Here is a 12,245-nt window from a genome sequence, read left to right on the forward strand (position 1 = left end):
TAAAAGGCATTCTGAGTCTTGCTGGCACACAGTTCCATGGCTGGCGGCAGTCCTCTTGTACATCTTCATGTGTGAACCGAGATTGTTGAGTGTTTTAGAAAGTTTGACTGTGGAGTATGTCTGCAGTTTAGTTGGTAATAGGTAAGGCAAATGGAATGTTGGCCTTTATTTCAAAGGGAATGGAGTATGAAAAAAGGGAAGTCTTGCTAAAACTATACAAGGCACTAGTTAGACCAAACCCAGAATACCGTGAACAGTTTTGGTCCCCTTATCTAAGGTAAGATATACTGGCACTGGAGGCAGTCTGGAGAAGGTTCACTAGGTTGAGCCCGGGTATAGAGGGATTTTCTTATGAGGAGAGGTTGAGTAGGTTGGAGTTTAGAAGAATGAGAGGCGACCTTCTTGAAACATATAAAATTCTTAGGGGTCTTGACAGGGTAGATGCTGAGAGGTTGTTGCCCCTTGTGGGAGAGCCTAGGACCAGAGGGCATAATCTCAGAGTAAGGGGTCGCCGATTTAAGACAGAGATGAGGAGGAATTTCTTCTCTCAGAGGGTAGTGAGTCTGTGGAATTCTTTACCGCAGAGGGCTGTAGAGGCGGGGTCGTTAAGTATATTCAGGGATGAGATAAGATTTTTAATCAGTAAGGGAATCAAGGGTTATGGGGAAAGGTCAGGAAAGTGGAGTTGAGGATTATCAGATCAGCCATGATCTCGTTGAATTGCGGAGCAGACTCGATGGGCCGAATGGCCTACTTCTGCTCCTACGTCTTATGATCTTGACCCCACCTGATGCCTGCACATACTTTCCAGCAGAAATAGCAATCAGGAAGGGAGGGGAACCCTAGTTGATCCTCCCTTTCACTTTTAATCTCATGGGCACAAGCCTTTTGCTCAAATTGAAATTGCTTTCCAAATGTACAACATCCTGAAAAAGCAGAAATCACTCAAGGTATATTCAATGCAGACACAGTATTGCCTGATAACCAAACCATTTGTTCTGGACTAGAAGCGGGGCATCAATGACTCATCATCTTGTACAAACATCATTATGTCAATAACGCTAAGTGCGACAACAGTAAATGCTGCCATAAGAGAATATCACTACTATACAGCCTACATTATAAAATACAAGAGAGCAACTTCCAGCCAATAATCTCATCTCAAGGCTCTGATGTCAAATAGGTAACTGGCTTTCACTGTAATTTATGAATCTGAACACTTTTTGCCTTGAAATTACTCTGAACGTTACTCAGGAAGAGTGTTCAAAAATAAAAATTCAGCCCACCAGTTAATACCATACATTGTCCTAATAACTCCATTTAAACAAACTTTATTAAAATAATAGGGCACAGTGACCACTACCATGGTGCTTTAGACCCTACCTAAAGCTTCAAAAGCCCTCCATTTGCAAAAGTAATTTGCTGTAGTCCTTGGAATGCTTCACTGGTACTGCAATCCTTTACTGTACTTTGTACAATGTACTATGCAAAGCTTTCAACAGCATCTTCATCAACCTGAATGCTGTCGATGTGTTGAGACATTCTCAGTTGTTTTTTTTTAAAAAGGTGGGGTGGTTGGAATAGGAATCTGAAAAATGTGGGTGATGCATTTTGTTCACCTTAGGATGAGCCTTCCTATGGTACAGTGCCAATACCCTCCTTTCTACCAGGAGGTCAGTTCTGAAGGAGTGGCAGAGTTATACCCAGGATCCCTTCAAGATTTTTAAGGCCAATTCACAGGGTCCCAACGCTGGAGTTAAAATCTAGTTCTTCACTATGTACATGAGGCAATTTGTGACTGTGTGACAATGAAATTTACTGACAGATATCGGTACAAATTATTCCATGTTATTAAATTAATTGTCTCTTTCATGTTGGCTACTTTGGATTCTTCCTGTGGTATTCAACCAGAAACTCAATAGGCTCAATTGCAGAATGTCACTAATAGGTACAACATCTCAAGGTTGAGGTAGATTCAGCCAGGTGATGAAACAGCTGTAACAGGGATTGTCGGACATTAAAGTATTGTAGTAGTATATCAGTGCATGTAATAGAGAAAGAGGGTTACTGTATATACAAATCACAGTAGCAGCTTCCGGGACTACTTTTTTTGAGAAAAAGCACTGTAGTTAAATTAACTTCAGAGACCCTGAAGATTAAAGTGAAGTCACTGACGACTCTTCACCAAACATAAAATAAAATCAAAGATCCCAAACATATGTAGACTGCAAACCAAAGGCCTGTGTGTTGCTGACATGTGTTACGTGGGTATACTGATCAGGATGGTAGTGTCAAAATATTTAGATCCGAAGATATTATTGTGCAATGGTCTCTTTGGTTTCTCAATACTGCAGTTATGTGGTTCTGCCCCAGGTGATTCCATCATTTCAGTGTCCACAACCCCACCTCCTGTAGTTCTCAGACCTGATATAGACTCCTGCCCAACCCTGTACCCATTCCAGCTTCCATACATGTCTGTCAGAAGGGGAAAAAAATAATTTGTTACTATCAATGGGTCCACTCTCACCTTGAGTAACGTCTACGTTGTGGGCTGCGATGGCGATATTCATCGTAACGCGGTCGTCTGGTCCAGGGTGGTGGTGGCCCACGGTAGCGCTTCCTCCTTTCACCAGAGGACAGCTCCACTCGGACGCGAACTCCACACAATGTTCTGCAATTGAGAGATCAGCATTAACTGCGCTGGAGCCACAAAAAAATGGAAAAAAAACCGTTCTGGTTTCTCCAATGCAACTGAACCTCAGCATGACAGAGCACTCATCAATCCTCAAGAGTACGACAGTGTAACTGCTCTTTGACCACGAGATTGGTTCCAAATTCCACTTCTGATAAAAATTTAGAACGTTTAAGAACGTACGGTTATCTTAGGTGAAGGCACTGCCTTGTCTAACATCAAGTCACACAAAATAGAAGTTCCCTGGTTTGAGTTTTAGTCTGTGCTCTCATAGCTCACCTCAGTCAGAGCAACAACTGGACAACAATTAGTTTTAATGTCCGTAGGCTATAGAGGGAAGACATTACTCCTAGGTCGCTACTAGTGACATCAACTGCAAAGTGGATCGACGTGGATGCGAGATGAGAACAGGAACCAGGGTGGAGTAGCCTAACGCTTTCTGTTCAGTTTCATACATAAAGAAAGCCACTTAGGTGAGGTACTGGAGCGCACTCAGCACTAATGGAACCATGACTTGAAAAGAATCAGTTCTCTAGAAGGGGCAAGAGAAAGCAAAATAGAGAAAATCCAAATCCTGAGCTCAAAAAATATATTAGCACTGAATTTCTATCAACTGCTTGTCAACATGAACAATGATTGACAGAAGTGTTCAAGGCCTCATCAATCTCAACCAAACTAAACATTTATATGAGACCTTTATGAATCTAAATTACCTTTGAATCTCAAGCATTCCCACAGCCCTCAGTCCCTGTTTGCCCCACCAGAGGATTTATACCATATCCTAGGAAAGGGTATTCTCTGCAGAATGTCTGCTCCCATTCTGCCTGTGACTAGCAATTTCAAAGCACGACTTGTAGGAGGAAGAGATATTTAAAAAGCACGAGCACACACACACAGACAAATTCCTTCGGGATTTTGGGCCCTTGCAGTTAAGTTTCTTATTGGCATAATTCACACAAACTGCTACTATTTTACATTCCTGTCTCCAGATAATGAAGTAACTAGACTGTGCCTAAACATTTGATAACTGGGAGTGGCAGAGCTTCAGGAATTTAGTATTTAAGCCTTTATGTGTACATAGATATACACAGTGCTCGCCTCAGAGCCCCTTCCCTTCCACACACGTGCTCACAATACCTGCCATCCAACTCTCGTACGGCGTCTGCTGCATCACGGGGGTCCTCGAATTCGACAAATGCAAAGCCAGGTGGGTTCCGTGCAACCCACACATTGCGCAGAGGCCCATAGTAGCTGAACGAGCGCTCCAGCTCGGTCTTGTTTCCATTGGTTCCGAGGTCACCCACGTAGACCTTGCAGTCAAGCGGACATGAATCACGACGCATCATTGCTCAGCTGTTAAAGTTTTTATTGTAAGAGGAGAACAGAATAAATCCAACATCAGGAGGCGCATCCCTTACGTAAATTACGCTGCCTATAAAGGGCTTTCATTGTTCAAGCACAACACTGATACATTTTAATATGTTGCAACAAATTAAGTTTAAAAAAAGAAACAAGTCAATACACTTGAATATTCTCCGAAAGCTTTTAACATTTACTTTAAAAGATTGAGGGCATTCAGGCTAAAATGAGTCAGCCCATTTTTACGTTATGCCTGAATTTCTCAGACTCTCTCTCAGTTGATTTGACAAAACCTCTGCTGCTCAATCAACATAATTTCACCACTAAATGCAAAGCGCAGCTTATGTGAATCTGAGGCTCAACGGGACTGTTACATTCGCTGAGGCCCACCATGTAATTTGTGTCTTTGACTGCATCTTTACGGCATCAGAACGAATTGCATTATAAACTTCAGAGCTTCCATAATTGCATTTCCGTGAAACATGCTGTGCCCAACATGCATAACTAATGTTTTGATGGCTTCAAACTTTAATTTTTATGCATAAAGAGCTTAGAGAAGGAATATTGCATAAATTTAAAAGCAGAAATGAAAAAATCGCTGGAAAAACTCAGGAGGTCTGGCAGCATCTGATGGAGAGAGAAGAGAGTTAATGTTTCGAGTCCAATGTGACTCTTCATTGGAACCCCGAATTGATGCTTCCCACAGGCTACAATTGTTAATGTGAATTTCCACTTGTATGTGCCTGCTTTGACACTCAGGCGTCTGTTAACAAGTTTCATGGGAAATTTAAGCAAGATCGACATTGTTATTGGCACAACTTGACAGTTATGGTTTTGGTGTTTCAAGAAACTTTGGGTCACAGGGGATACAGTTAAGGGCCTGAAACAAAGGATTAAACCTCGGATTTATGTACAAACTGTTCAGTTGCTTCAGGGCTTAACGAGCTAAGAAAATATCTCAGTCTTTATTACTTGATCATTATTAATAGGCACTAGCAGCGGACAGCAGTAACATAGAGGAATGAATGCATTGGGATAAATACTTCATTATAGTAAGAAATACACATTGCTAATATTTGAGCCACCATTAAACCAAATCCAGTTTTGGGATAATATGGGTGACAGATCAGAAATTTGGGCTGGGGGGAGGGGGAGCTGGGAAGGGGCAAGTTAGGGGTCGGTGAGGGAGTTGGGAGATGAGGAATAGGAAATGGGAGGAGTTGCTGTGAGAGAAATGGGAGGAAGTGGCGGGAGGGAGGTGGAGAAGGGGGTGGGGGGGGGGTGGGGAGAAGGGGGTCGGGGTGGGGAGAAGGGGGGGTGGGAAGAAGGGGGTCGGGGGGGTGGGGAGAAGGGGGTCGGGGGGGAGAAGGGGGTCGGGGGGGGTGTGGGGAGAAGGGGGTCGGGGGGGAGAAGGGGGTCGGGGGGGGTGTGGGGAGAAGGGGTCGGGGGGGAGGGGAGAAGGGGGTCGGGGGGAGGGGGTGAGGGGAGAAGGGGGTCGGGGGGGTGGTGTGGGGAGAAGGGGGTCAGGGGGGTGGTGTGGGGAGAAGGGGGTCGGGGGGGTGGTGTGGGGAGAAGGGGGTCGGTGGTGTGGGGAGAAGGGGGTCGGGGGGGTGGAGAAGGGGGTCGGGGGGGTGGAGAAGGGGGTCGGGGGGGTGGAGAAGGGGGTCGGGGGGTGGAGAAGGGGGTCGGGGGGGTGGAGAAGGGGGTCGGGGGGGTGGAGAAGGGGGTCGGGGGGGTGGAGAAGGGGGTCGGGGGGGTGGAGAAGGGGGTCGGGGGGGGAGAAGGGGTCGGGGGGGGAGAAGGGGGTCGGGGGGGGGAGAAGGGGGTCGGGGGGGGGGAGAAGGGGGTCGGGGGGGGAGAAGGGGGTCGGGGGGGGAGAAGGGGGTCGGGGGGGGGAGAAGGGGGTCGGGAGAAGGGGGTCGGGGGTCGGGAGAAGGGGGTCGGGAGAAGGGGGTCGGGAGAAGGGGATCGGGGGGGGGGAGAGAAGGGGGTCGGGGGGGGGGGGAGAAGGGGGTCGGGGGGGGGGGAGAAGGGGGTCGGGAGGGGAGAGAAGGGGGTCGGGAGGGGAGAGAAGGGGGTCGGGGGGGAGAGAAGGGGGTCGGGGGGGAGAAGGGGTCGGGGGGGGAGAAGGGGGTCGGGGGGGGGAGAAGGGGGTCGGGGGGGGGGGAGAAGGGGGTCGGGGGGGGGGGAGAAGGGGGTCGGGGGGGGGGAGGGAGGGGGGGGGGGGAGAAGGGGGTCGGGGGGGGAGAAGGGGGTCGGGGGGGGGGGAGAAGGGGGTCGGGGGGGGGGGAGAAGGGGGTCGGGGGGGAGAAGGGGGGTGGGGGGGGGAGAAGGGGGTCGGGGGGGGAGAAGGGGGTCGGGGGGGGAGAAGGGGGTCGGGGGGGGGGAGGGGGTCGGGGGGGGAGAAGGGGGGTCGGGGGGGGGGGAGAAGGGGGTCGGGGGGAGAAGGGGGTCGGGGGGGGGAGGGGTCGGGGGGAGAAGGGGGGGAGAGAAGGGGGTCGGGGGGGAGAAGGGGGTCGGGGGGGGGAGAAGGGGGTCGGGGGGGGGAGAGAAGGGGGTCGGGGGGGGGAGAAGGGGGTCGGGGGGGGGAGAAGGGGGTCGGGGGGGGGAAGGGGGTCGGGGGGGGGGAAGGGGGTCGGGGGGGGGAGAAGGGGGTCGGGGGGGGGAGAAGGGGGTCGGGGGGGGGAGAAGGGGGTCGGGGGGGGGAGAAGGGGGTCGGGGGGGGGAGAAGGGGGTCGGGGGGGGAGAAGGGGGTCGGGGGGGAGAAGGGGGTCGGGGGGGGGAGAAGGGGGTCGGGAGAAGGGGGTCGGGGGGGGGGGAGAAGGGGGTCGGTGTGGGATGGGGGACGAGGAGAGATGGGGGGACGGGGGTGAGGAGAGGAGGGGGGAGGGGGAGTAGAGGGGTGGGTGGTGGGGGTGGTGAGGGGGAGGACGGGGGTGGGGGGGGTGGAGGTGCGGGTGGGGGTGGTGAGGGGGAGGACGGGGGTGGGGGGGCTGGAGGTGGGGGTGGTGAGGGGGAGGTCGGGGGTGGGGGGGGTGGAGGTGCGGGTGGTGAGGGGGAGGACGGGGGTGGGGGGGGTGGAGGTGCGGGTGGGGGTGGTGAGGGGGAGGACGGGGGGGGGTGGGGGGGGTGGAGGTGGTGAGGGGGAGGTCGGGGGTGGGGGGGGTGGAGGTGCGGGTGGGGGTGGTGAGGGGGAGGACGGGGGTGGAGGTGCGGGTGGGGGGTTGGAGGTGCGGGTGGGGGGGTGGTGAGGGGGAGGTCGGGGGTGGGGGGGGTGGACGTGCGGGTGGGGGGGGTGGAGGTGCGGGTGGGGGTGGTGAGGGGGAGGACGGGGGTGGGGGTGGTGAGGGGTGGTGGGTCGATTGATTTTTCTAACTCTCCTCTGGGCCCGTGTTTCAGTCAGTGGACAAACACGAGGTTTAACCGCGAGTCGGCACCGCCGCTCCTCCTTCCTCCTCTCCTTTCCCCCTCTCCTTTCCTTTTCTGTGTTTTCGCTCTTTTTCTCCCCTTCCTTACCTTTTATTTTTTTCCGCTCTTTACATTTACTCCTCTCTTTCTCACTTTCTCCTCGCCTCCATAAAATGGCGGCCCGATCCACTTCCTCTGATTGACAGCCGCTGCAGCCAATCAGACGCCGCGTCCTCGGATTGACAGCAGCCTTGGCCAATAGCTCCCCTCTCCCTTTCAAATGAACCAACCGTCATTCTTCATCCCACGTGAGCGTGCAGAGGTGGGTGGGGGTTAATTGTGATCGACAGTCCTTTGCCCCTATAGGCTTTCTGCATGTCGAGGTTCCGGCGGTAGTTCGACCAATCGAAACAGCTGACGTCACGAAGAGTAGGCGGGGTTTCATCTTGGTCGAGGGCGCGCGATGGAAGCGGTTATGCTAACGAGGTGACGTCGGGACACAAGAGGCGACCTATTGGCTCCTGTTGAGAGCAGCACTTGCCTGCACTGCCACCAGCAGGTTGGAGTCCTGCCAAAACATTGGCAGGTAAAATAAAGGAAAATCCAAAGTTATTTTACAAGTACATTAAGAGCAAGAGGATAACTAGGGAAAGATTAGGGCCCATTAAGGACCACAGTGGTAATTTGTGCGTGGAGCCGGAAGACGTAGGTAGGGTTCTAAATGAATACTTTGTGTCGGTGTTCACAAGTGAGAGGGATGATGTGGGTATGGAAATCAAGCAGAAAGAATTAAAGAAACTAGCATAGAAAGGGAGGAGGCTTTAAGTGGTCTGGCAGGCTTAAAAGTAGATAAATCTCCAGGCTCGGATGAAATGTATCTCAGGCTAAAAACAAAAAACTACTGCGGATGCTGGAAATCAAAAAAAAAAACAGAATTACCCGGAAAAACTCAGCAGGTCTGGCAGCATCGGCGGAGAAGAAAAGAGTCGACGTTTCGAGTCCTCATGACCCTTCAGCAGAACTGAATAAAGTTAGGAGAGGGGTGAAATATAAGCTGGTTTAAGGTGGCGGGAGAGAAGTTTGGGGGGGGGTGTGGTTGTAGGGACAAGCAAGCAGTGATAGGAGCAGATAATCAAAAGATGTCACAGACAAAGGAACAAAGACGTTGAAGGTGGTGATATTATCTAAGAGAATGTGCTAATTAAGAATGGATGGCAGGACACTCAAGGTACAGCTCTAGTGGGGGTGGGGTGGAAAGACTGACAGGGCATTACAGTTATAGATTTAAAAATAATGGAAAGAGGTGGGAAAAGAAAAATCTATATAAATTATTGGAAAAAACAAAAGGGAGGGGGAAGAAACGGGGTGGGGATGGGGGAGGGAGTTCAAGATCTAAAGTTGTTGAATTCAATATTCAGCCCGGAAGGCTGTAAAGTGCCTAGTCGGAAGATGAGGTGCTGTTCCTCCAGTTTGCGTTGGGCTTCACTGGAACAATGCAGCAAGCCAAGGACAGACATGTGGGCAAGAGAGCAGGGTGGAGTGTTAAAATGGCAGCGACAGGGAGGTTTGGGTCTTTCTTGCGGTCAGACCGCAGGTGTTCTGCAAAGCAGTCGCCCAGTTTGCGTTTGGTCTCTCCAATGTAGAGGAGACCGCATTGGGAGCAACGAATGCAGTAGACTAAGTTAGGGGAAATGCAAGTGAAATGCTGCTTCACTTGAAAGGAGTGTTTGGGCCCTTGGACGGTGAGGAGAGAGGAAGTGAAGGGGCAGGTGTTGCATCTTCTGCGTGGGCATGGGGAGGTGCCATAGGTGGGGGGTTGAGGAGTAGGGGGTGATGGAGGAGTGGACCAGGGTGTCCTGGAGGGAACGATCCCTACGGAATGCCACCAGGGGGGGTGAAGGGAAGATGTGTTTGGTGGTGGCATCATGCTGGAGTTGGCGGAAATGGCGGAGGATGATCCTTTGAATGCGGAGGCTGGTGGGGTGATAAGTGAGGACAAGGGGGACCCTATCATGTTTCTGGGAGGGAGGAGAAGGCGTGAGGGTGGACGTGCAGGAGATGGGCTGGACACGGTTGAGGGCCCTGTCAACGACCGTGGGTGGAAAACCTTGGTTAAGGAAGAAGGAGGACATGTCAGAGGAACTGTTTTTGAAGGTAGCATCATCAGAACAGATGCGACGGAGGCGAAGGAACTGAGAGAATGGGATGGAGTCCTTACAAGAAGCGGGGTGTGAGGAGCTGTAGTCGAGGTAGCTGTGAGAGTCGGTAGGCTTGTAATGGATATTGGTGGACAGTCTATCACCAGAAATTGAGACAGAGAGGTCAAGGAAGGGAAGGGAATCCCAGGCTGTTGAGTGAGGCAAGGGAGGAGATAGCAGGGATGCTGGCAATAATTTTCAATACCTCTCTGGCCACAGGAGAGGTGCCAGAGGACTAGAGGACAGCCAATGTGGTACCGTTGTTCAAGAAGGGAGGAAGGGATAAACCAGGGAACTACAAGCCAGTTAGTCTAACCTCAGTGGTGGGGAAACTATTGGAAGCAATTCTGAGGGACAGAATTAATCTACCCTTGGAGAGGCAGGGATTAATCAAGGACAGTCAGCGTGGTTTTGTTAAGGGGAGGTCATGTCTGACCAATTTGATTAAATTTTTCGAAGAGGTGACCAGGTGTGTAGATGAGGGCAATGCATTTGACGTAGTCTACTTGGACTTCAGCGAGGCTTTTGATAAGGTCCCACATGGGAGACTGATAACAAAGGTAAGAGCCCATGGGATCCAAGGCAATTTGGCAAATTGGATCCAGAATTGGCTGAGTGGCAGGAAGCAGAGGGTGATGGTCGAGGGGTGTTTTTGTGACAGGATGCCTGTGTCCAGTGGGGTTCCACAGGGATCGGTGTTGGGTCCCTTGCTGTTTGTGGTATATATAAACGATTTAGATTTGATGTAGGAGGGCTGATCAGTAAGTTCATGGACGACACGAAAATTGGTGGTGTGGTAAATAGTGAGGAGGATATAGACGGGCTGGTCAGATGGGCTGATCAGTGGCAAATGGAATTTAATCCGGATAAGTGTGAGGTGATGCACTTGGGCAGGACAAACAAGGCACGGGAATACACGATGAATGGTAGGATCCTGGGAAGTACCGAGAATCAGAGGGACCTTGGTGTGCATGTCCACCAGTCCCTTAGGGTAGCGGGACAGGTAGATAAGGTGGTTAAGAAGACATATGGGATACTTGCCTTTATTAGCCGAGGCATAGAATATAAGAGCAGGGAGGTTATGCTGGAACTGTTTAAAATGCTGGTTAGGCCACAGCTAGAGTATTGCGTGCAGTTCTGGAATCCGCATTATAGGAAGGATGTGATTGCACTAGAGAGAGTGCAGAGGAGATTTACCAGGATGTTGCCTGGGCTGGAGAGTTTTAGTTATGAGGAAAGATTGGATAGACTAGGGTTATTTTCCTTGGAGCAGAGGAGATTGAGGGGGGACATGATTGAGGTGTATAAAATTATGAGGGGCATAGATAGGGTAGACAGGAAGGAACTTTTCCCCTTGGTGGAGGGATCAATAACCAGGGGGCATAGATTTAAGGTAAGGGGCAGGAGGTTTAGTGGGGATGTGAGGAAGAATTTTTTCACCCAGAGGGTAGTGGGAATCTGGAACTCACTGCCTGAAAGGGTGGTAGAGGCAGAAACCCTCACAACATTTAAGAAGTATTTGGATGTGCACTTGCGATGCCATGGCATACAAGGCTATGGGCCTAGCACTGGAAAATGGGATTAGAATAGTTAGGTACTTGTTTGACCGGCACAGACTCGATGGGCCGAAGGGCCTTTATCTGTGCTGTAGACCTCTATGAGTCAAAACTGCTTATCAAGCCAATGGGGAAATTGGGAGAGATGGATGGAGGTCACTCATCCCTCACTGCCCTTGAACTGAGTGACTTGCTGGGCCATTGCAGAGGGCAATTAAGATTCAACCACATTGGTGTGGGTCTGGAGCCACTTGTTTTGTCTTATCGCCATGTCTTGATGAGGTTCTGCTTATTCTATGAGTGAGATGCGATGATTGGTCTATAGTTTTGCTTCAAAGTATTTATTAAGAACTATTTACAAAAGAACTATTTATAAAACAGAAAATGCTGGAAAAATTCAGCAGGTCTAGCAGCATCTGTGGAGAGAGAAACAGAGTTAATGTTTCGAGTTCGTATGACCCTTCTTTAGAGTGTATATGTGGAGGGAGAGAGGAGGGCTGTGGAGCCCGGGGAGAGAGTGAGTTTGCGGGGCCAGGAGAAAGAGACAGTCTGCGCGGCCCAGGGAGAGAGAAAGAGAGGCTGTGGGGCCCAGGGAGAGAGAGAAAGAGAGGCTGTGGGGCCTGGGGGTTGGGGGCGGAGGGGAGGGCGAGGGACGCTGCAGGGTTTGGGTGGAGGGGGGGGTGGATGGTGAAGAGACTCGCTTCCTCGGGGCTGTGTGCGAGAGAGAGGGACAGAGTGCATGTGTGTGAAAGAGAGAAAGAGGGAGAGTGTGTGAGACAGTAAGTGTGAGTATGAGAGAGAGAGCAAGAGTGTGTGTGTGTTTTTTTTTGTAAAAATATACTTTATTCATAAAATATCTTCAATCACATTCCAAACCATTTCAAAAACAACATTACAAGGGTACAATCCAGGTTAAACTTTTACAAAATGTATCACCAGGTGCATCAGTACAAACAATCTTACAATCATTTACAGCCTTTCATTTTGATCTGTACAGCCCGAGGGGCTCTAAACAGTTCCCAGTCTCTCGGT

At 50.8% G+C, this 12,245-nt stretch overlaps 1 protein-coding gene across 2 annotated transcripts in view; it reads right to left on the reverse strand.

Moving 5' to 3' along the window:
• LOC144669369 (serine/arginine-rich splicing factor 3-like) overlaps nucleotides 1-12,245 on the reverse strand; it is a 388,848-nt gene that overhangs the window by 12,386 nt on the left and 364,217 nt on the right. The window contains exons 1-3 of one of the 2 annotated variants that reach the window (XM_078531749.1): nucleotides 7,568-7,707; nucleotides 3,830-4,045; nucleotides 2,528-2,671 (exon numbers count right to left, since the gene is read on the reverse strand). In XM_078531749.1, coding sequence (XP_078387875.1) covers nucleotides 2,528-2,671; nucleotides 3,830-4,038 — 353 coding nt within the window. In that variant the 5' untranslated portion in view covers nucleotides 4,039-4,045; nucleotides 7,568-7,707. Of the gene's footprint in view, nucleotides 1-2,527; nucleotides 2,672-3,829; nucleotides 4,054-7,567; nucleotides 7,708-12,245 lie in introns of those variants that run through there. The other variant, XM_078531750.1, reaches the window with a different exon arrangement.

Source organism: Cetorhinus maximus, chromosome 29 (genome assembly GCF_964194155.1).
Source record: "Cetorhinus maximus chromosome 29, sCetMax3.hap1.1, whole genome shotgun sequence".
NCBI lineage: Eukaryota > Metazoa > Chordata > Chondrichthyes > Lamniformes > Cetorhinidae > Cetorhinus > Cetorhinus maximus.